This window comes from Mobula birostris, chromosome 4, assembly GCF_030028105.1.
Source record: "Mobula birostris isolate sMobBir1 chromosome 4, sMobBir1.hap1, whole genome shotgun sequence".
Classification (NCBI taxonomy): Eukaryota; Metazoa; Chordata; class Chondrichthyes; order Myliobatiformes; family Myliobatidae; genus Mobula; species Mobula birostris.
The window spans coordinates 193,013,702-193,039,056 of record NC_092373.1 but is presented as its reverse complement, the minus strand read 5'-3'; the positions used below and the strand labels follow the sequence as shown (position 1 = coordinate 193,039,056).

At 44.4% G+C, this 25,355-nt stretch overlaps 1 protein-coding gene across 1 annotated transcript in view; it reads right to left on the bottom strand.

Moving 5' to 3' along the window:
- gfra4a (GDNF family receptor alpha 4a) overlaps positions 1 to 25,355 on the bottom strand; it is a 226,624-nt gene that overhangs the window by 60,558 nt on the left and 140,711 nt on the right. The window contains exon 4 of the mRNA XM_072256714.1: positions 20,192 to 20,537. Within this exon, the coding sequence (XP_072112815.1) occupies positions 20,192 to 20,537 (346 nt within the window). The remainder of the gene's footprint in view (positions 1 to 20,191; positions 20,538 to 25,355) is intronic.

Genomic DNA, 25,355 nt, shown 5'->3' with positions numbered 1-25,355 from the left:
CACCTGTTTCTGCCTGTAGGGAACCTACATTTGTCTTTACCAGTCTTTTCCTTTTTACATATCTATAAAAGCTTTTACAGTCAGTTTTTATGTTCCCTGCCAGTTTTCTCTCATAATCTTTTTTCCCCTTCCTAATTAAGCCCTTTGTCCTCCTCTGCTGAACTCTGAATTTCTCCCAGTCCTCAGGTGAGTCACTTTTTCTGGCTAATTTTAGGAATAACTTCTTCCCCTCTACCATCAGATTTCTGAATGGTCTATCTCTACATGGGCTGCCTCACTATTTCGCTCTACTTATTTATTTTTTATACATTTCTTATTTTAACTTATAACTTGTGATTTTTATGTAATGCACAGTACTGCAGCTGCAAAACAACAAATGTCATGACATATGTCAGTGATAATAAACTTGGTCTGATTTAGACACCACCATACTCACGTCAATGTGCAAAGAACCACCTGCACAACCCAAGTTACCACCTCAATATAGCAAAAAATGGACCAGTTTGAACTGCAGTGGACTTTGTTTTTATTTTGTTCTAATTGTTTTTCTCTTGTAATATTTGTATATAATTTATGTGTTTCTTGTAATGTGGTGTTCCTGATGTTAAGTGCCTGTGATGCTTCTGTAAATTTTTAATTGTCCTTGTCTGTACTTGTGCATCTGACAATAAACTTGACTTTGACTTTAAGGATCACAATATAGAACATGGAACACAGTCGCACAATACAGACCCTTTGGCCTATAATGTTTTACCTTTTAGCCTACTCCAAGATCAACCTAACTGTTCCCTCTCACATAGCCCTCCATTTTTCTTTCATCATGTGCCTCTCCGGTGACGAATATCTTTTACCTGTCAAGTAGGGGACCGTGCACAATCCTGATTTGATGGAGACAGACGTGAGAGCATAGCGGAACATCTGGAAAACTTCTGAAATGCCTGCTTTGCTACCGCTACTACTGTGCGGTAACCGGAATCTCTGGAGCTGAAGGCCTCGAAATCCTTGGCTTTGCGTGTTTCAGTGGCCGGGGAGAGGTCGAAGGCGCTCGGCAGAGGATGGCGCTCAGGAGGCTGTATCGGAGAGGCTGCTTGGAAGCTCGGAGTTTTCGGACGGATGGACTCAGGGTCGGCTGTGGTCGGCTGCTTCCAAGATATCGGCAAGTTGATAGTGCCTGGAGGTTTATTGCAGGGAGTTTCTCCCTTTTTCCGCCGCTATCGGGGACTCGGGAGTCAATCGACTCGGGACTTTGAGACTATTTTTTTTACTGTGCCTATAGGCTGTTCTTCATCAAATTATGGTATCACTTTGCACTGCTGTAACTATATGTTATAATTATGTGGTTTTGTCAGTGTTAGTCTTTGGTCTGTTTTGTTTTCTGTGATATCACGCTGGAGAAACATTGCATCATTTTTTAATGCATGTATGCATTTCTAAATGACAATAAACGAGGACTGAGTGTTTTCATAATCTAATCTAAGAGTCTCTTAAATGTCCCTAATGCATCTTCCTCCACCACCGTCCCTGGTAGTACATTAAATGCACCTATCACTTTCTGTGCAAACACTCTACCACTGACACCCCCTATACTTTCCTCCAATTAGCCTAAATCTTGTATTAGCCATTGCCAGCCTAGGAAAATGTCACTGGCTCTCGACTCAATGAATCTTATCATCTTATGCTCCTCTATCAAGAGAAACACACTAACTCGCTCAAGGATTATAAGGATAAGGATAAAGATTAGCTTTATTTGTCACATGTACATCAAAACATGCAGTGAAAGGTATCATTTGCGTCAAATCAGATCAGCCAGCATTGTACTGGGCAGCCCGCGAGTGTTGCCATGGTTCCGGCACTGACACAGCGTGCTCGCAACTCATTAAGCAGTACGCCTTTGGAAACAGGAGTTCCTGGAGGAAACCCATGCAGTCATGGGGGTGGGGAGATCATACAAATTCCTTGCAGACAGCAGCAAAATTGAACCTCGATCTTACAGCTGGCGCTGTAAGGATTGGCTATGTTACTATGCCAGCCACACAACCTCTCCTCATAAGACACGCTCTCTAATCCTGGCAGCATCTGGTTCATCTCCACTGCACCTCCCCTAACGTTTCTACATCCTTCCTATAATGAGTTGACTAGACCACAACCTCAGAGAAAAGAAAGTGGATCTCAAATGGATAAATGTGGCCTCTCTTCCCATTTTCCCCACTCTGTTAGGGCAGATCTGTTTATAATAAAGAATGGCAATGTGCGGAGGCATTGCATCAGAAGGTCTATCTTCAGTAATTTACATGCAGGTACCTCCGCTACCTAACAAAGTTCTTGGTCTTCTGTAGCCCATCCACTTCAAGGTTTGACGTGTTGTGCATTCAGAGAAACTCTTCTGCACACCATTGTGGTAACGTGTGGTTAATTGAGTTACTGTGTCTTCCTATCAACTTGAACCAGTCTGGCCATTCTCCTCTGACTTCTCTCACTAACAAGGCATTTTCATCCACAGAACTGCTGCTCACTGGATGTTTTTTTTTGTTTTTTTGCACCATTCTCTGTAAACCCTAGAGACTGTTGTGTGTGAAAATCCCAAGAGATCAGCAGTTTCTGAGATACTCAAACCACCCTGTTTGGCATCAACAATCATTCCACGGTTGGAGACACTTAGATCACATTTCTTCCCCCAATCTGATGTTTGGTCTGAACATCAACTGAACCTCTTGAGCACGTCTGCGTGCTTTTATGCATTGAGTTGCTGCCACACGATCGGCTGATTAGATATTTCCATTAATGAGCAGGTGTACTGATGTACCTAACAAAGTGGCCATGGAATTCAGTTTAAATAGGCCACAGAGATGCAGAGGTAAAGTACATTGGCTGACCACCCAAGTATACCCAGACATCTGAGCAGGCTGATTCGCAGGATGCTTGCCTGCTGAACATTAATTAATATGGTGCGTAATGAATAATTAACTTCACACGCCGCTGTGTAGATTGAATTCCATCTCCCCCTCTGACAGAGCCTGCTGTGACTATCAGCCGTGCACTCAGTTTGACAATCTCTTTTCCTGAAGCTAAAGGCTGCGGATTCAAGTCTCACGGTATTTGAATATAAAAGAGTCCTGAACGGTCAGAGGTTGCCTTCTCAGGGGGTCATCGCGGGAAATCTATTACACTTGTTGCATCAGTAGTCTAGTCAATACTTGTGCCTGAAGAATGTCTAAAGGCAGATTATCTGCCCAACGTCACATTGCTGTTTATGACAGATTACTCCACTCAATTACCTGCCACATTTCCCAAGTTACTTCGAAAGTATTTAATCGACTATAAAGCAGGGTATCATGAGATAGTGATTTAAAACTTCTTGTCACATTTTCATGTGATTAGACCATAAGCCAGAGGTACAGAACTAGGCCATTTGGCCCATCGAGTGGGCTCCACCATTCCAGCAGGGTTGATTTACTATCCCACCCAACACCATTCTCCTGCCTTCTCCCCGTATCCTTTGATGCCCTGACTAATCAAGTACTTATCATCCTCTGCTTTAAATATGCCCAATGACTGGGCTTCCACAGCTGCCTGTGGCCATGATCTCCACGGATTCATTATCCTCCGGCAAAAGAAATTCCTCCCCATCTTTTTCCTAAAGGGACGTCCTTCTATTCTGCGGCTGTGTCCTCTGGTTCAAGACTCCCCCAATATCAGAAACATTCTCTCCTCATCCACTTTATCTGGGCCTTTCTATATTGGGTATGTTTCAATGAGATCCCGCCTCCCCCCACCACTCTTCTATTCTTCTAAACAGTGAATACAGGCTCAGAGCCATCAAATGTCTTTCACATGTTAACCCTTCCATTTCCTGGGATCATTCTCGTGAATCTCCTCTGGACCCTCTCCAACACCAGCACATCTTTTCTCAGATATAGGGCACAAAACTGTTCACAATAACAATTCTATGGCACCTGCAGGAAGCTAGGAATTAAAAGGTGATCCGAAGAGAGGAACAGCTGGTGGGTCTGCTGTCACACTGCAGCATTGACCCGGCGCCAGGTTCAATTCTGACCTTGGGTGCCCCGTGCGTGTGTGTGTAGAGTCTGCACGCTCTCCGTGATGGCACAGCTCCCCCTTGGGTCTTCCTCTGCTTCAGTTTCCACCCACATCCCAAACACATGCAGATTATAAGGCTAGTGCCTCCAAGAAGGCAACATCCATCAGCAGAGATCCCTCTCACCATCCAGGCCATGTGATCTTCTCACAACTACCATCGAGCAGGAGATAGAGAAGTCTGAAAACTCATGCCATCAGGTTGAGGAACTGACTCAGAATCAGGTTCAGTATGTCGTGAGACGTGTTGGACATTGCAATCCATAATAATAAAAGCTGTGAGTATACGTAAGTAGCACAAAAAGAGAAAATGAAGTGGTAAGGTAGTCAAATAAACTCTCCTCGGCCTTCCAGCTGGGTACAGGTTCTGATTTTAACTGACATTCTGATGACAAACTCTGCCATCTTCATCGGGGATAATGGTGTGAGGTAGAGTTTGTGGGTTCAATGTCCATTCAGAAACCTGACGGCAGAGGGGAAGAGGCTGTTCCCGAATCGTTGAGTGTGTGCCTTCAGGCTCCTGGACTCCCTCTCGATGGTAGCAATGAGAAGAGGGCATTGCTACTTCCCTTCAACCACTCGGTTCTTGAACCAACCAGCACAACCCTAATCACTACAGTGTAACAACACTGTGACCACTTCGATCACTAAAGTGGACTTAGCTTTTTTATTTTAATTGTGTTCCTTCTTGTAAAAAAGAAGATATAATTTGTGACTAAATTGTATTTTTTTTGTGAATTTCACTTATATGATTCTAAATGTCTGTGATACTGCTACAAGGAAGATTTTCATGCACCTGTGCACATGTACCTGCAGACATGACAATTAAATTGAATTGTTTATTTTATTGTTATTTAGTGATACAGCGCGGAACAGGCCTTTCTTGTCCAGCAAGTCACACTGCTCAGCGCCCCACTTATTTAACACCAGTCTCCTCACGGGACAATCTACAATGACCAATTAGCCAACTAACAGGTGCTTCTTTGGACTGTGGGACGAAACCGGAGCACCCGGAGGAAACCCGTGCGGTTCACGGGGGGTGGGGGGGGGGAGCATACGAACTCCTTACAGACAGTGCTGGAATTGAACTCAGAACTCCGATGCCCTGACCTGTAATAGTGTTGTGCTGACCAGTCTGGCTTTGATATCTGCCTCCCATTAATTATCTCTGGTGCGTAGCTGAGTGATAGAACTTGGAGTGGTGGTGGGGTGGGGATGGGGGGGGAGGTTTGTGGGAGGGAGTGTTGATGGGAATGTGTGGAATGTAGGACTTGAGGGGGGTGGTATGATGGAAAGGGGCTTCCCCTTACTGGCTTGGGGGGGTGGAGTTGATGGGAATGTTCAGAAAGTAGGTTACAAGGATAATTATTGGAGGAATGGGATTAATCTGTGAACCTGCATGGACTTAATAGGCTGAAATGTCATGAGAACATAGAATAGTACAGGCTCTTCGGCCCACTGTTATACCAACTCTTTAACCTACTCTGAGATCAATCTAACCCTTCCCTCCCACATTGTCCTCCATTTTTTTCTTTCATCTATGTTTCAAAATAGACTTGTTCAACGTTCAAAGCAAATTTATTATATATGTCACTATATACCACCCTGTGATTCATTTTCTTGCGGGCATTCACAATAGGTGCAAAGAAGCACACACTCCACCATAGATAATCCTAAGCACGACTACAAAAGGAGGAGGGTTGGGCAAGGGGCTAGCAACCCCATCCCGTAAAAACCCGGAGCTGTAGAAATGCCAACAGAAGCTCCAAAGACCTCATCCTGGAGAGAGGAGGGATCTTCGGAGATGGGCTACAACTGGAGACAACTTGAAGAAATTGCCCCATTCAATGGACTTTGGTGATCTGCTGTTGGAAGCCCCAGTAGTGACGATGGGCTTAAGAAGAAGACAAAGAAACACAGCAGAATTAATGAAAAACTACACACAAAGACGGTCAGCCAACCAATGTGCAAACAAAGACAAACTGGGCAAATACAAAAAGAGACAAAAATTAATAATAAGTAAAGGAATAAATAATATTGAGAACATGAGTTGTAGAGTCCTTGAAAGTGAGTCCATAGGTTGTGGAGTTAGTTCAGTGTTGAGGTGAGTGAAGATCTTGAGCCAGCCTATGAGGACACGTGGAGTGATGGGAAGTAGGAATCCAAATGATTTAAAAGCCTGTGGATTACAGAAATAGAATCAAAGGTAGTAGACTCCCTCAGTTTGAAGTCCCGGGAGAAAGAAATAGAATACAATTTATGGGCTCCAGTTTTTCTGGACTAATTTCATCCTGGAATTGAGAGAACAATGTGGTGGAATAGGAAGTAATGTGCAAGTCTGTGTTCAAAGAGCAAATAAATTACCTAACTACTAAAGATAGAACTGTCACAGAGGCAGGAATGGTTCATTAGCACAAGGAAAGCAAGCACGTTTTACTCCCCTTTGGTGGACGGGTTGATGTTAACCTTCAGTTTGGGCCTTTCTCACTAGATGGCACTGAAGGTCAGTCAGTGCACTCCATGTAAGCCTACCATGGAAAAAATGGGGCTGAGGATTCCTCTCGGGGGTATGGAGGGTTGATATTCCCAATGCCAGCAATATGGGTGTCCATAGTTTCTAAAGCATCTTATCATCCCAAAGTGTTAGCAAGGGGGAGTATATGTTCTATTACTCAACAGACTCACTGAAGTGCCTTGATTTCGAGTGCATTAAGTTGCATTTTTATAGTGCTAACCTGAGATATGTATTTATTAGACACACCAATAGAACCTGGTGCAGTCTTCTGCTGTGGTAGCCCATCCACTTCAAGGTTCAACGTGATGTGCATTTACCGATACTCCTCTGCATACCACTTTGGTAACATGTGGATTTAGCTACTGTCACTTGCCTGTCAGCTTGTACCAGACTGGCCGTTCTCCTCTGAGTTCTCTCATTAACAAGGCGTTTTCACCAACAGAACCGTGCTGAGTGCGTGTTTTTCCCTTTTAGTTTTTTACGCTATTATCTGTAAAATCTAGAGACTATTGTGCATGAAAATCCCAGGAAATCAGTCGTTTCTGAGATACTCAAACCAATCCTGTCTGGCAACAAAAAAACATTCCACAATCAATGTCAATAGATCACATTTCTTCCCCATTCTGATAGTTGGTCTGAACAACAACTGAACGTCTTGACCATGTCTGCATGCTTTTATGCATTGAGTTGCTGCCACATGATTGGCTGATTAGATATTTGCATTAATGAGCAGGTGTACAGGTGTACCTAATAAAGTGGCCACTGAGTGTATACTGAGGTACTCAAAAGCTTACAGAATACAGACTATAGTGAGCAACACACACAAAACGCTGCAGAAATTCAGCAAGTCAGGCAGCATCTATGGAGAGGAATAAAAACAGTCAAACCTTCGGGCTGAGACCCTTCATCAGAACTGGAGGTCCAAAATTCAAAGTAATTTTGAAGAATCATTGAATTAATGAACACTATGTTTATCAGAACATGAAGTTACAGTTACAAAGAAGGTGCAGTACAGATGGAAAAACAGGATGAAGTAGATTGGGAGATCAAGAGTTCAAGGGGAAGATCAAGGAGAATGGGATTGAGAGGGAAATGGATCAGCCTTGATGAAAAACTCAATGGGCTGGAATAGCCGAATTCTGCTCCTATTTCTTATGGATTTTTGATCTTAAGAGTTCAAGAGTTTGCTAACAGCGGGATTGAAGCTGTCGTTTAGTCTGGTGGTATGTCCTTTCTGCCTGACAGGGGACCGGAGAAGAGAGGATGACCAGTGCTCCTGATTCGGATACTGAAAGGTGGAATTAACATAGTGACAATGAGCTGAGTGGCCTTGTTCTGTGCTGTAAATTTCCCGTGACACCAGCAGCAGGAAAAGGTTACCTTGGACATCTGGTGAATCCTAGATTTATAAAAAATAACAGAGTGTGCAATCGACTACCAGCATCCTATAGATACAATTACCTCCAGTTCCTTCTATTGGACACGCTAGAGGCAGGAAACATGTTCCCGATGTTGGGGGAGTCCAGAACCAGAGGCCACAGTTTAGGAATAAGGGGTAGACAATTTAGAATGGAGTTAAGGAAAAACGTTTTCACACAGAGGGTTGTGGATCTGTGGAATGCTCTGCCTCAGAAGGCAGTGGAGGCCAATTCTCTGGATTCTTTCAAAAAAGGGTTAGATAGAGCTCTTAAAGATAGCAGAGTGCAGGGATATGGGGAGAAGGCAGGAACAGGGTACTGATTGTGGATGATCAGTCATGATCATAGTGAATGGTGGTGCTGGTTTGAAGGGCTGAATAGCCTACTCCTATTGTCTATTGTCTATTAATTTGCCACTTCCAGTGAATGTCAGGTGATTCAGATCAAGTTGACACTTTACATGTCATTGGTCAGACTGCACTTGGAGTACTATGAACAGTTATGGGCCTCTTATCTAAGAAAGGATGTGTTGGTATTAGAAAGGGTCCAGAGGAGGTTCATGAGAACGATCCCGGGAATGAAAGGGTTAACAGAAGGGGCATTAGATGGCTCTGAGCCTGTACTCACTGCAGTTTAGAAGGATGACAGGGGATCTCATTGAAACCTATCAAGTATTGAAAGGCCTAGATAGAGTGGACGTGGAGAGGCTGTTTTCTATAGTGGGGCAGTCTAGAACCAGAGGGCACAACCTCAGAATAGAATGATGTCCCTTTAGAACAGAGATGAGAAGGAATTTCTTTAGTTTGAGAGTGGTGAATCTGTGGAATTCATTGCCATAGATGGCTGTGGAGGCCAAGCCATTGAATATATTTGAAGTGGAGGTTGATAGGTTCTTGATTAGTAATAGTGACAAAGGTTGCAGGTAGAAGGCAGAGAATGGGGTTGGGAGGGATAATAAATCAGCCATGATGGAATGACAGAGCAAGTCAATGTGCTGAGTGGACTAAACCTTCTCCTATGTCTTATGGTCTTATTAACAAATCTGAGGTGTATCATTCAGAATTTGGTCTTTGAATCTGGTTTGGCTAAGAGGCTTTTCATCGTCATTAGACAAGGTTCCATTGCCAGTCCTGTAAGGGAACTGTGGATGATTGGACACACAGTCTGGCATAGCATAGGTTGTATGTGGTTGCACTTCAAGGCTAACTGATTTGCTCTGTAAGGTTTTGACTCCAGATTTGATAGAACACTGCTCATTGCGACAGTGTGAAATTTCCCACCGCCAGGCCTCCTTGTTTCAGAGAGGTTGTCAATTTATTGCCAAATTAGGGACAGTTTCATGCTTCTCTGGGGAGATGTTGCGCGAGTTTCTTTCATGTTGAAGCATTACAACAGGCAGCCAGAACTTAATCCCTTCTTAGAAGTTCATCATAAACATGAGACATTCTGCAGATGCTGGAAATCTAAAGTAACACACACAAAATGCTGGAGGAACTCAGCAGGTCAGGCAGTATCTATGGAAATGAAGTTTTCATTTTGACACAAAGGAGTATTTTTCTGTTGATCAGTGTCAAAAAAGCCAAATTAAATCCACTGTTATTCAATGTTATAAAACAATAAAACATGAAAACTTCTGGGGGGGGGGGGGAGTGAATACTTTTTATAGGCACCTTACCAGATTCTGACTCTGATTCTGAAAGATATCAGAATAAAAAGGAGGGAGGAGGGTGATAGGTGAAGCCATGTGGGTGGGGAAGGCAAAGGGTTGGAGAGGAAGGAATCTGATAGGAGAGGAGAGTGGACCAAAGGAGAGAGGGAAGGAGGAGGGGAGCCGGGAGAGGACAGTGATGGACAGGTGAGAAGAGGTCAGAGGCCAGAGGCCAGAATGCGGAACAGGACAAGAGGAGACAGGGATGAGGGAGGGGGGTGGATTTTATTTCCCTTCTTAGGAGTGTTTGGAGTTCCGATCTCTTTGTGGAGCAGGCAAGGTTAGAAGGCTTTAGGAGGTAGGAATTAACTGTCAACGAGAGTATGTAATGACTGATTATGCACTGATTGCAAGGCATCTGACCACAAGACCCTGCAAAGGATTGCGAGGACTGCTGAGAGAATCACCGGGTTTCTCTCCAGCCCCGTCAGGGACAAATAACAGAAGTGCTGCATTCACAGTACCCTCAGGACCCCTCCCATCTGCCCCTCAATCTCTTTGACCTTCTACTATCAGGCAGAGGTAGCACAGTATAAAAACAGGGACTGTTAGGCTGGGTATCAGCTTCTTCCCCCAGGCTGTGAGACTTCGGAATGCCCTGCTACCACCCAACACATTATTTACGATGTCAGTAGCATTACACTTTACTGGGTTTAAATCCTCTAACAAAGGAGCCACACACACATACGCAAAATACTGGAGGAACTCAGCAGGTCAGGCAGCATCTGTGAAACACTGGGAGCTGATAGGTGGAGAAGGCAAAGGGCTGAAGAAGAATGAACCTGATAGAAGAGGAGAGTGGACCATGGGAGAAAGGGGCACCAGGGGGAGGTGACAGGCGAGTGAGGAGAAGAGAAGAGGTAAGAGCGGTCCAGAGTGAGGATTGGAAGGGGGAAGGGGCAAATATTGCCCTAAGTTAGAGAAGTTGGTGTGGCATCTTTTCTGTCAAGACCACACAAAACTGTTAAGAGTGCTGGGCACATCTCAGTCACAGGAGGCTGAAGGGACACACCCAATGTTTTAGGAACAGCTTATTCCACTCTACCATTAGATTTCTGAATGGTCCCCCATAAACCTATGAATGCTACCTCACTGTTTTACTATTTATTTGTTTGGTTAATTATTGGGGAACACGGTTAGTGCAATGCTATTACAGCTTGGGTCATCGGGATTCGGAGTTCAATTCATCTGTAAGGCATCTGTGTGTCCTCCCCATGGAATGTGTGGGTTTCCTCTGGGTGCTCCAGTTTCCTCCCACAGTCCAAAGACACTCCGGTTAATTGCTGTTCTTCCTTTTCACACCTTGTGGCGCATCAAGTCACATTTTTGCCGTTTCCGTAGCATTTGACTGTATTTATGAGGCTGAGTTGCTAACTCAATGCTCAACCCAGCATGGATGGAAAGCTTGCAAGGTGCCAGACAGATTCAAACTCCGGAGCTTTGGCTTCAAAGTCTGGTGTTGATGCCTCTACATCACCGGCCGGTGAGTGTGCTTGGTTAATTGGTCATTGTAAATTGTTCCTTGATTAGGCTAGGGTTAAATCAGGGGTTGCTAGGTGGGATGTCCTGAAGGGCCAGAAAGGCTTTTTCTGTGCATTAAAATTATGTTTTTGTTTATTTATTTTCTCTTTCTTATCATAACTTACAGATATTTTTAATGTATTTCACTGTGCTGTTGCCACAAAGCAATGAATTTCACCACAGACAGTAGATCAGTGATTATAAATCCGATTCTGATTCTGAAAACTAGCCTCTTCTCCACAGGCTCTGCTTACTCTCCCTACTACCTCTGGAAGCCAGCCGCGCCACGGCAGTGTAGGGGTTAGCACGACACTATTACAGCTTAGTGCGTGGGAGTTCGGAGTTCAATTTCAATGTCATCCGTAAGGGGTCTGTACATCCTCCTTCTGGAATACGTGGGTTTTCCTCAGATTGCCTGTTTTCCTCCCATAGTCCGAAGATGGACCGGTTCGTAATTGTTCATTGTAAAGTGTCCAGCAATTAGGCTAGGGTTAAATCAGGGGTTGCTGGGTGGCGTGGCTCGAAGGGCCGAGAGGGTCCGTTCCGCGCTGTATCTCAAAAAATAATAACCAAGGACATCTCCCGCCCCAGTCATTGAGCGCACAGAGGATACAACACCTTGAGAACACGTAACATCAGGCTCAAGCAGAGCTTCTATCCTGGTATCAGACCCATGAACAAACTTCTTATACAATAAAGCTCAATGCTTGATCTCTCCACCTCCTGCATTTTAATTTGTCAAGTGCATTGCACTTCCTCTGTAACATGAACAGTACATTCAGCAAACAACAGGAATTCTGCAGATGCTGGAAATTCAAGCAACACGCATCGAAGTTCCTGGTGAACGCAGCAGGCCAGGCAGCATCTCTAGGAAGAGGTACAGTCGACGTTTCAGGCCGAGACCCTTCGTCAGGACTAACTGAAGTACATTTAGCATGCTGTTCTGGATTCCTTTTGTGAATAGTTATGTTTAAAATGATCTGTCTGGATAAACATGCAAACAAAAGCTTTTCACTGTATCAGTACAAGTGACAATAATAAACCAAATACCAGTTGTCTGATAGTTTTATTTTCTTTTACAGTACAGGAGGGACTACTCAGCCCATTACTTTTCTCAGAAAAATCCAATTTCTCAAATAATTCCTCTGAAACCTCATCTCTTTTATGTGCCCACTAACTCCCTTAATTCTCCCACCCACCTACGTTTGAGGTAATTCATGATGCCGTTTAACCCAAAGACTATCAAATCTCTGGGATGGGAGGAAGCTGGAATATACAGGGGAGCTTGTTTAGGCACAGAGAAGACATGAGGATTGTACACAGACATCACTGGGTGTCAGAAGGCATGAAACAAAGTATGTCACAGCCTTGACAACCCTTTCACAATGTTCCAAAGTGCTTTGCAGCCAATGTAGTAGTTGTTAGTGTAGTTAGTGTAACAAGGAAGCACAATTAACTTGTGTATTGTTGATCTCACGCAAAGAAAGTACAGTGGTATGTGTCATCAATGATCCCCCCCCCATGCAGGTCATGCCCTCTTCTTGCTGCTACCACAGGGCAGGACATACAGAAACATTATGGTCCACGCCACCAGGTTCAGCCACAGCTACCTTCCTACAACCACCAGCTTCCTGGACTGACCTGTACGACAGGGGTCCCCAATCTTGTTTGCACTGCGGACCGGTTTATTACTATTGACAATATTCTTGCGGACCGGCCGACCCGGGGGGGTGGGGGTGGGGGTAGGGTTGCCAATGGACAAGAGTAACCGTCAAATACGTTGTGTTTACCCCGAGGAGACTACAATGACCATGAAGCCTTGCGCGACACCAGTGCGCATGCGTGACTTACACATGCGTGTATGTGCGATTTTTTTTTCTACATATCATTTTTGTCAATTCTGTTCGGGGGGGCGGGCGGTGTGAATCACGACCAGAATATCGGTGATAAGTGGCTAATACACTCAATTTCGTTTCTAAAAGGGATTATCTAACAAATTTAATATTAAACACACAGCGCATATTTTCCTCGCATGAATATAGTGATGTCACTTATGTCAATAGCATCATACCATTTTAAGTAACGTTTGGATATTAAACACACAGTGCATATTTTCCCTGTATGAACATATAAAATCATTGCAACACACCAATATCGCTGAATCAGTGGGAGCCCTGGGATGAATACTTGTTTCCCTGCAACAAGACGGTCCCATCGAGGGGTGATGGGAGACAGCGATACTCGAAGGGGGTTCCTTAAGTCCAGTCTATTCCGCAGTTTAGTTTTCGTTGCATTCATTGCAGAGATATGTTGGAAATGGAGGCAACGTTTTCAGTGCTTTCGTGGCTATCTCAGGATATTTAGCCTTGACTTTGATCCAGAATGCCGGCAGAGATGTTATGTCAAACATACTTTTCAGCCCGTCGTCATTTGCAAGCTTGAGGAGTTGATCTTCTTCCCGCGCTGACATGGATGACGCGCAGGTAATGACCTCGCGTGTGTTCAGGTTCAACAGTGGCCGTGACAGGGAATGAGGAAAGGTGCTGCTGAATCACATCGCCAAATCATATCGTTTCCTCGCGGCCCGGTACCGGTCCGTGGCCCAGTGGTTGGGGACCGCTGCTGTACAAGCCCTAACTGGTTGCCTCGTCGTCTGTTATGAAGGGGCCACTACGCAGGTTCAAAAAAAAAAGCTGCAAAGGAATATAAACCTGGCCAGTTCCATCATGGGCACTAACCTCCCGTGCATCGAGGACATCTTTGATAGGTGATGCAAGGCGGCATCCATCATTAAGGACCCCCAGCACCCAGGGCATGCTCTCTTCTGATTACTACCATCAGGGAGGATCATAGGAGCCTGAAGACACACACTCAATGTTTTAGCGACAGCTTCTTCCCCTCCACCATCAGACTTCTGAACAGCGCATGAATCCATGAACAGTTTTTGTGCTACATATTTAATTTATTTTTAAAAATATACTGTACTATGCAAAAATCTTAGGAACCAAGCTGGGCATATGTGCCTAAGACTTTCGCACAATGCTGTATATTTTTTAAAGCATAGTGATTTTATGTGTTGCACTGCACTGCTGCTGTAAAAAAAACAAATTTCATGACATATGTGAGTGATGATAAACCTGATTCTGATATGAGTCTCTATTGTGGACTGAGAGTGGGAAGGGGGCAGGGAGACGGGAGGGAGCGGGAAACACCAGGGAGTCATTCTGTAATGATCAATAAACCAATTTGGAATCAAGTGACCTTGCTTGGTGTCTCAGGGCTCGGTGTGTCTGTACCCGCGCCCCCCACCACTCCTTCTCTGCCATCTGTCCTACAACCCTCCCTTGGCACTCCACCCTCCCCATTCCCAACATCCCTGGCTCCTGCCCAATTTACAACCTTGCTCTCTGCTCCACGTTGGCAAGTACAGTACTGTGCAAAAGGAAAGCTATATACATGTGCTGAAGACTTTTGCACTGTACTGTAATATGTCTTACTGCAACTTATATTTTGTTTAGTACAGCTGCCACAACACAAAAATTTCATGACAAATGTCAGTGATATTAAACCTGATTCTGAACATTCCCTCACAATAGAGCACTGTTGACCATCTCTTGTACTACTATGTTCTTTGTCTGATTGTGTCTTTGTTTTATTTTGCATTGAGGTCTTGTTTTTTGCAGTCCTCTCTTTTCTCCCTATTCACTGTTTTGTAAAATTTATGTATAATTCATGCTCTGTGAGTTGTCTGAATCTCTGTGCCTGCTATGCAAATATTCATTGCACCTGTACCACACTGTATTCCTGCACAAGACAGTTTTGGGCTCCTCATCTAAGAAAAGATGTGCTGGCATTGGGCAGGATTCAGACGAGGTTCACAAGGATGATTCCAGGAATGAAAGGGTTGTCATACGAGGAACGTTTGATGGCTCTGGGTCTGTACGTGCTGGAATTCAGAAGGATGGGGGGGCCGTGGGGAGGGATCTCACTGAAACCTTTCGAATGTTGAAAGACCTAGACAGAGTAGATGTGGAAAGGATGTTTCCTATGGTGAGGGAGTCTAGGACAAGAGGGCACTGCCTTGGGAGGGAGGGGTGCCCATTTAAAAGAGATGCGGAGACAGTTCTTTAGCCGGGGGTGGTGAATTTGTGGAATTTATTACCACAGGCAGCTGTGGAAGCCAGGTCATTGAGTGCACTAAAGGCAGAGATTGATAGGTTCTTGATTGGACATGGCATCAGAGTTTACGGGGAGAAAGCTGGAGAGTGAGGCTGAGGAAGGAAAAAAAGATCAGCCATGTCAGAATGCAGAACAGACTCGATGGGCCAAATAGCCTAATTCTGCTCCTATATCTATGGTCTTATGGTCTAATATTTGGCTTGTAAAAATGTCCAGAGAATCTGCTTTTGGAAACATTAAGCTAGGAATAAATATTGGCCAGAGGGCTAGGCCAGAACAAAAACACCTCTTCCATCCTGCTTGAATGCTATTGGACATTCTAAGAGAGCAGAATTTTATGTTCAGTTTTGGCCGCACTGGTCTAGGAAAAATGTCACTAAACTGGAAAGAGTGTAGAAAAGATTTAGAATGATGTTAGTACTTGAGGGACTTACAGGGAAAAGTTGGGCAGGCTAGGACCTTATTCCTTGGGGTGTAGGAGACTGAGAAGTGATCTTTAGAGGTGTTTAAAATCATTAAGGGCATAGATAGGGTGAACGCACGCAGACCTATTCCCAGCGTTGGGAACCAAGAAGTCGAGGGTATAGGTTTAAGGCGAGAGGAGAATGATTTAAGAGGAATGTGAGGGACAATATTTTTTTTACAACAAGGGGTAGGTGGATTGTGTTGTCAGAAGCACTGGGTGAAGCAGGTACAGTAACAACTTTTAAAAGCCAGTTGGACGGGTACATGGATAGTCTCAGAGTCACAGAGCACCACAGCACAGAAATAGGCCCTGCGATCCACACAGTCTGTCCCGAGCTGTTACTCTGCCTGGACCCATCGACCTGCGCATGGAACTCAGACTCCTAGACTCCTCTCATCCGTGTACTTATTCAAATTTCTCTTAAATGTTGAAATTGAACCCACATCCATCACTTTCGCTGGAAGCTCATTCCACACTCTCACCACCCTCTGAATGAAGAAGTTCCCATTCACGTTCCCCCTAAATAGTTCATCCTTCACCTTTAACCTATGACCTTTAGTTCGAGTCTCATCTGACCTCAGTGGAAAAAACCTGCTTGCATTTACCCTATGTTCCTTACCATTTATCCTCATAATTTTGAATACCTGAATACCTCTAAAGTCCGAACCTATTCAATCATTCCCTATAACTCAGTTCCTCAAGTCCTGGCAACATCCTGATGGAATCCTTAATAGCTAGGAAAGGTTGAGAAGGTTATGGACCGAGCTCTGGAAAATGAGATGAGCTTGTCTGGGCAGCTTGGTCGGCACAACTTGGATGGGCCGAAGGTCCTGTTTCTCTGCTGAATGACTGCTTGAGGCCTTGGTTTTTAATACCTCATTCATCACCTCAGTGCTGAGTTGGATTGTTAGCCCACATCTTTGTGGTTATCACTGGAGTGGGATATGAAAATGGAACATAAGTTGGAGAGCCTAGGAACGGGGGCACAGCCTCGAATACAAAGGTGTCCCTTTCAAACAGAGATGAGGAAAGTCACAGAGGGCTGTGGAGGCCAAGTCATTGGATATATTTAGACCACAAGACATAGGAGCAGGATTAAGCAATCTGGCTAAAGAAATTCTTCCTCATCTCTGTTTTAAATGAACGCCTCTTGATTCCGAGGCTGTGCCTCTGGTCCTAGACTTCCCCACTACAGGAAGCATCCTCCCCACGTCCACCTTATCCAGACATTTCAATGTTCAATAGGTTTCAATGCGATTCCTCCCCATTCTTTTAAACTCCAGTGAGTACAGGTCCAGATCCATCAAACACTCCTCATATGTTAACCCTTTCATTTCTGGAATCATTCTCATAAACAACCTCTAGAACCTCTCGAATACCAGTACCTCTTTTTTAGACAAGTGGCTCAGAGTCGCTCACAATACACCACGTGTAGTCTGACCAATGCCTTATAAAGCCTCAGCTTCACAGCCATGCTTCTGTATTCTAGTCCTCTTGAAATGAATGCTAACATTCCATTTGCCTTCCTCACCACAGATTCAACCTGCACAAGGACAGTTCAGAAAGTAATTTATGCCTTTATTCCTTCTACCAAAGTACATTACCATGCACTTCACTACATTATATTCTATTTGTCACCTCTTTGCCCATTCTTCTATTCTGTCAAAGTCCTTCAGCAGGCTCCCTGATTCCTCACCCTACCTGTCCCTCCACTTATCTATGTATCAGCCACAAACTTGGCCAAAAACCCATCAACTCTGTCATCCAAATCATTGGCATATAATGTAAAAAGAAGTGGTCCCAATACCAACCCTTGCAGAACACCACTAGTCACTAGCAGCCAGCCAGAAAAGGCCCCTTTTATTCCCACTCTTTGCCTCCAGCCAGCCAGCCAATCTTCTGTCCGTGCTAGTATATTTCCTGTAATACCACAGGCTCTTATCTTGTTGAGCAGCCTTATATGTGGCACCTTGTCAAAGACTTCTGAAAATCCAATTAAACTACATCCACTCACTCTCCTTTATCTATCCTGCCTGTTATTTCTGAAAGAATTCCAACAGAGTGGTCAGGCAAGATTTCCCCTTAAGGAATCCATGTAGACCTTGGCCTGCTTTATCTTGTGCCTCCAAGTACCCTGAAACCTCATCCTTCATCATCTTCCCAAACACTGAAGTCAGTGCTACTGGACTATAATTTCCTTTTTTCTGCCTCCCTCCCTTTAAAGAGTGGACTGACATTTGCAATTTTCCAGTCTTTCAGAACCTTTCCAGAATCCAGTGATTCTTGAAAGATCATTACTAATGCCTCCACAATCTCTTTTCAGAACCCTGGGGTGTAGTCCATCTGGTCCAGGTGACCTATCTACCTTCAGACCTTTCAGCTTCCCAAGCACCTTCTCCATAGTAATAGCAACTGCTGTCACTTCTGCCCCTTGACACTCTCAAACTTCTGGCATACTGCGAGTGTCTTCTGCAGTAAAGACTGATGCAAAATACTTAGTAAATTCACCCACTGTTTCTTTGCCCCCATTACTACCTCTCCTGCATCATTTTCTTGCCTATCTTTTTCTCTTTATGTATTTGAAAAAAAACTTATGGTATCCTCTTTTATATTTTTGGCATCTTTTCTCTCTTTATGGTTTTTTCAGTTGCCTTCTGTTGTTTTTTAAAAAGCTTATCAATCCTCTAATTTCACACTAATTTTTGCTATATTACATGCCCCCTCTTTTCCTTTTATGCTGTCTCTGACTTCCCTTGTCAGCTACAGTTGCCTCATCCTCCTTTTAAAATACACCTTCATCTTTTGGATGTGCCCTCCGAATTGCTCCCAGAAACTGCAGCCATTACTGTTCTGCTGTCAACTCTGCTAGTGTCACCTTCCAAACAACTTTGGCCAGTTCCTCCCTCCTGTCTCTATTATTTCCTTTACTCCACTGTAATACTGATACATTTGACTTTATCTTCTCCCTCTCAAACTGAAAGGGGAATTCTTTATATTATGATCACTGCCTCCTAAGGGTTCCTTTATACTAAGCGCCCTAAATAAATCTGTTTCAATACACAACACCCAATCCAGAATTACCTTTCCCTGAGTGGACTCAACCACAAGCTGCTCTAAAAGAAAATCTTGTAAGCGTTCCACAAATTCCCTCACTTGAGATACAGCACCAGCTTAATTTTCCCTATCTACCTGCTGTCTAAGTTGCATGTCATCTTGGTCAATGTCTCCCATCCACTACATAATGTACTGGTTGGGCACAGGAGTACATTCAGCCAAAGACTCATTCCACCGAGATGCAGCACAGAGCGTCATAGGAAGTCATTCCTGCCTGTGGCCATCAAACTTTACAACTCCTCCCTTGGAGGGTCAGACACCCTGAGCCAATAGGCTGGTCCTGGATTTATTTCATAATTTACTGGCATAATTTACATATTACTATTTAACTATTTATGGTTCTATTACTATTTATTATTTATGGTGCAACTGTAACGAAAACCAATTTCCCCCGGGATCAATAAAGTATGACTATGACTATGACTATATTGAAATTCCCCATCACTATCGTAAGTGTTTAAAGCTGAGGCTGATAGGTTCCCGATTAGTAAATATGCCAAAGGTTGCGAGGAGAAGGCAGGAGAATGGGGTTGAGAGGGAAAATTAATCAGCCATGATGGGATGGGGAGCAGACTCAATGGGCCAGATGCCTGAATTCAATTCCTCTGTCTTATGTGCTAGACAGCACAGTACAGGCCCACAATGTTGTGCCAACCCATGTCAATCTTGTTGTTGTTCAGTCGCTTAGTCGAGTCTGACACTTCATGACCTCTTGGACCACAGGGTCCATAGAGCTTTCATGGCAAGAAATGGAAGTGGACTGCCAGGCCTTGCCTCTGCACAGATACTGCCGCTGCCCTGGTTGGAACCCAGCTGGGTTTGAACTCAGGACGATCTGCCTTGAAGTCCAGTGCTGATGCCACTACACCACCAGCCGGCCCTATGTAAACCTAATTAAACAGTAGAGATATATCTCATCAATTGTATTTAAGATACGGTCAAATAGATTTTTGTGTAGCAGGGGAATTAAGGGTTCTGGGGAAAAGTGAGGTAGGTGGAGCTGAGGCCACAGCCAGAATAGCCACGATCTTATCGAATGGCAGAGAGAGCTCAGTGGGCCAGATGGCCGACTCCTGCTCCTATTTCTGATGTTCTTATGAATCTTATAATTTTGAGGACTGAGCCTCCTTGACAAGGTCAACCGCACAGAGAAAGTCAATCTACAACCTCTTTACCTGCAAACAACATTGACTTTGCACGACTCCAGCAGCGACAGGCAGTTCTGCTTCTCCTTCACATAGTAGGAACAGGACGGGACGATGGTCTGCCTCCTGCGCTCGGCGCACGCCGTGTCCTCACAGGGGCAGAAGAGCAGCTCGTGCGTGAACTCGACGGGGACGCGGTCGAAGAACTTGCGCAGGACTTTGTGGCACTTGAGGTGGTTGCAGGCCTCCGTCTTGCTGGAGCGCTTGATGCAGGAGGAGACGTACTCCGTCCGCAGCCTTTGGCACGACTCGTCCACGTTGCAGGCTTTGGCCGCGTCCAGGCAACGGTTGGCCCGTGTGACGCCGACATCAGACCCTGTGAAACCAATTGGACAAACATTATACCTTCCTATAGACCTTGTGGCAACTGCAGTGAAAGCATCTTGACAGACATGATGTACAGGTGCGGAGACACTAGTGGGAGCTTTGCAGAGAATCCAAGATCCCCAGCAAAGTGCTGTATCCAGCATCCAGACAAGGCTTGAACGAGTACAGTCCCCAGCTGTATCTCTGGAACATCTCAAAAGTTAAACAGAGTAATTGTAAACTGTCTTGGCTCATTGTTGTCTCATGTAACAGTGAAAAGTGTCTGCTTTGTGTGGCATCCAGTCAGTTCATGCCGTACATAAATACATCAAGGAATTCCAAAAGAAAACAGGAAATGAATATAGTGTTACAGTAAATGTGTAGAGGAGGTCGACGAAGATTTAAAGATGAGCTTTTGTTCGTCACTTGTACATTGAAATATACAGTGAAATGTGTTTTCCTGTCATCCTTTATGATGCAGTGGGGGGGGAGGGGGCTGCTCGCCAAGTGTCACCATGCTTCTGGCGCCGACATTGCATGCCCGCCACTTCGTCAATGTGCGAGGAAACCGGAGCACCCGGAGATCTATGCAGTCACGTGCATAACGTGCAAACTCCTTGCAGACAGCGGTGGGAATCGAACTCCCATCAGTGGTTGGTGGTGATGTAAAGTGATTGCACTACGGCCACCTGTAACATAATTACACAACAAATAAAGTGCAAGGGTCTCGATGAAGTACAGCAGAAGATTAGGAGTTGAAGAGTTCATCTCATGAGAAGTTTAGAGTTCAGAGATTAAGAGTTGAGTGTTTGAGAGATCTGTTCAAAAGTCTGACACCAGCAGGACAGAACCTGCATTTGAGCCTGGTGTTTGTGCTTGTAGGCATTGGTATCTTCTGCCTGATAGGAGAAGGGAAAAGAAGAATGGGCAAGGTGGGTGTGGGCCTTGCAAGGTTGTTTTCCTGTTGGTGTATCATCAGGTTTGCTGTTTCTGGCATGGACAGAACAGTGTCACTGGACAGCACAGTGGTGAATGGATGGTGTGTTGTTTTTAAAAAAATTAGATGCTCTAGGAGAGTGAACATGTGTCAAGAAGTAATAGCCAGTGGCACTGAACCTGGACCTTAGGTGCTTGTGGATTGTAGATTGGAGATGGGGCTGTAGAAATTGAGGGAGAAGGGACATTGCTCCTCTGTTAGACTCAGTAGCCCAATGCCATATATGTTTGTACACATCAAAGAAGCTTTCTTATCTAGTTGTTTACCCTTGAGCCAAGAAGATTAAGAGGAGATATAACAGAGCGGTAGAAGATCACTCCAGGTTCAGGTGGGGTAATTGGAGACACATTGGTGGATAGTTCAAGGTACCACATCTTCAAAGAACTAAAGGGGTTGCAAGGTAAATCATTTTTTAAAGAATGGTGACAATCCAGAATGCTGAACTGTGTGGCAACGCTTGCGGACTACCCCCAGCACATCCTTGGTTGTTAACGCCATTGACGCATTTCACTGTATGTTTTGATGCACATGTGATAAATAAATCTGAATCTTATTGTCTGCAGGGTTGATGGAGGCAGATTCAATGACAATGGGAAACCTGGAGGGAATTGGGCAGGCACTGAAGGGGGAATAATTAGCAGGACTGTAAAGGGAGAAGACTAAGGTTGCACACAAAATGCCCAATGTGACCTCATGGGCCACATGGGATACCAGCCAAAATAATAAATGAGTTGCTCAGTCAATGTGCAAAGTTCACTAGAAGAAGCAATAAAATCAACTCAAGGTGCTTTTAAACACAGGAGGTTGATTCTGAAGTAGGAGAGATCAAGAGTGGACCAAAAAATCTGATTGAAGTAGCTTCAAGGAAAATCTTAGCAGATGAAAGGATGGGTTGGGAAGGATATTACAGAGTTTGGGAAGGGTATTCAGGGTTTTGGATGTGGATGGAAAAGCTAATGATGAGATGAAGGAATTGGAAAAGGACAGGAGGGCGAGGTGGAAAACGCAGTCTCAGATCTTATTTTTATTTAGAGATATGGCAAAGAACAGGTCCTTCCACCACAATGAGTCACACCTATTTAACCTACCCTCATCACAGGACTATTTACAATCACTAATTAACCTACTAACCGGTACGTCCTTAGACTGTGGGAGGAAGCCAGAGCACCCAGAGGAAACACACGCGTTCACAGGGAGGGCGTAAAAACTCCTTACAGACGGCGCTGGAACTGAACTCTGAACTCCGACGCCCTGAGCTGTAATAGCGCCGTGCTAACAGCCACGCTACCGTGTAGATGACTGCTGCGGGGCAGCAGCTGGTCATTGCATCATTCCTGGTCGAAGAAGGAAACAATCAACTTTTGTATTTCTGGAGCTGAATTCTCCATGTGTTTAATGCCTTTTCACTAAGTGGTCCCAACGTGATCAAGCTCTAATCCGTTGTGACTTCCCTTCCGAAAACTCATTAGCCAGGACTGGGCATCTGAGTTTCAGTGCGGTTCTCTTCATTTATTTATCGTCATCAGGCAGAGGAAGAGACGGCTCTGGTGCAGGATTTCAATGGCTTTAGTCGTTTAGTGGACCACATCATTTATCAGCAAGAAGGGTGGAAGCTGCACTAATTTCCTAGTGTCCACCCCATCTCTGAGTTCTCCTGTGTGCCCTTGGGATGCTTCTGGCAGCAGTGAAGGTGAGCAGCAATGGAGATAATAGCTCAGGAAAACCAGCACAAGTGGCGTGGAGCGAGCTGGCATCTCCCTCACACTGAGAGTCCGACGGCTATGGTTAATCAAGCCTCAGGTGACAAGACGCATTCTCAGGTGACAAGATTGCTAAACCCTCAGGCAAATGGACAACCACAAGGTGGAACAGTTAAATGATGAAGAGAGCCTCCAGGAGATTGTGAGGTTAGAGCCCGACAGGCAAAAGCAGATCGGCCAATGTTGTGCTTCTCTTCATCATGGGGAATTAGTGCATTTGTGGAAGAAGTCTATTGAATTGCTTTGTTCCACTGTGAATGCTTGCAAGAAAATGAATCGCAGGGTAGCATATGCTGACATATATACTCAGTAGCCACTTCATTAGGTGCATCTGCTCATTAATGCAAGTATCTAATCAGCCAATCATGTGGCAGCAATTCAACGCAAAAAAGCATGCAGACATGGTCAAGAGGTTCAGTTGTCGTTCAGACCAAACATCAGAATGGGGAAGAACGTGATTTAAGTGACTTTGACCATGAAATGATCTTTGGTGCTAGACGGGGTGGTTTGAGTATCTTGGAAACTTCTGGTCTCATGGGATTTTCATGCACAACTTTCTCTAGAATTCACAGAGAATGACACAAGACATGAAAAAATATCGGTGAGCAGATCTGTGGGTTGCCTTGTAAAAAGATGCCTTGTAAGTGAGAGAGATCAGAGGGGAATGGCCAGGCTGACAGTAATTCAAATAGCCACACATACAACAATGGTGTGCAGAAGAGCATCTCTGAACGCACAACTTGTTGAACCTTAGGAGGATGGGCTCGAGCAGGAGAAGACCCACAAACCCACAAAAGGGAGGTACCTAATAAAGTGGCCACTGAGTATACATAGGTTGATAATAAATTTGCTTTGAACACTTTTGAACTTTGTATTCAGCAGATCAGGCAACATCAGTGGAGGGAAATAAACAGTCGACGTTTTGTGCCTAGATCTTTCATCAGGATCTTGTGTGTTAATGCTACATAATCTAAACAAACCCCCTCTCAGGTCACAGAGGAAAAGGCCAGCTAACCTGCGGTCCGTCGGGCACCTCCATCTGCGATACACTTGAGTCAGAGACCATCTGTGAAGAATTTGTTAGCGATATTGTCTTGAGAATAATTGCTGATCCAATGAGATTAACAGCCTGGATATGGGAAGAGAGGCTGCCTCTCGAAAGCAATGAAGAACCCAATGGCTTAAGTTTTTGGAATTCAGCATTTACAAGAACAATAAAAGATAGCTTTTCTTTTCACGTGCATCGAAACATAATGAAATGCATAGTCTTGCATCCATGACCAACACAAGACACAGTTAGGTGTATAGCAAGAGAACTAAGGGTTATGGGGAAAAGGCAGGTAAGCCATAATCTTATTGAGTGGTGGGACAGGCTCAATGGGCCAGAAGGACGACTCCTGCTCCTATTTCTTATGAGCTTCTGATTGCGCTCAGGGCAGCCTACAAGTGTTGGCACATTTCCAGCGTCAACATATTATGTCCACAACTTACCCCAATCATTCATCTTTTGCATGTGGGGGGAAACCGGAATACCCAGAGGAGAATTACTCAGTCACTGGGAGAACTTACAGAACAAATTCCTTACAGACAGTAGCAGGAATCAGAATCTGATTATTGATCTCCGGCACTGTAAATGTTTCTGCTAACTACTAGGCTACTGTGCCATGTCCCAATGGTTCAAGAACATTGACATCATAACAAGGTGGTCAAGTCAGTTTATATTTGTCTGGTTGAGATATTGGAGGATGACTCACTACCTACTAAATCATCTGGAATCTCAGGAAATTACAAAACCAGCAGCAGTTTATGGAAACTTCAAGAATGGCAGCTTCCAAGCACTTCAATAACTGCTTTGGATACACATCTTTATGTAGCTAGCAAGACCTCTGTGAAATGTAAATCAGTACCTTCTCTCTGCCCAACCTAAGTGGGTTGAAATAGTTTCAAACTTACACCATCTTTCCAAAGAGTTCATATGAAGGAGTTTTAAACAAGGACCAAGTACTCCTCTTTAAATACCTGTCTTCTTAAACAAACATCCTGTGTTAAAAGTCTCCTCAGGTCTGTGCAT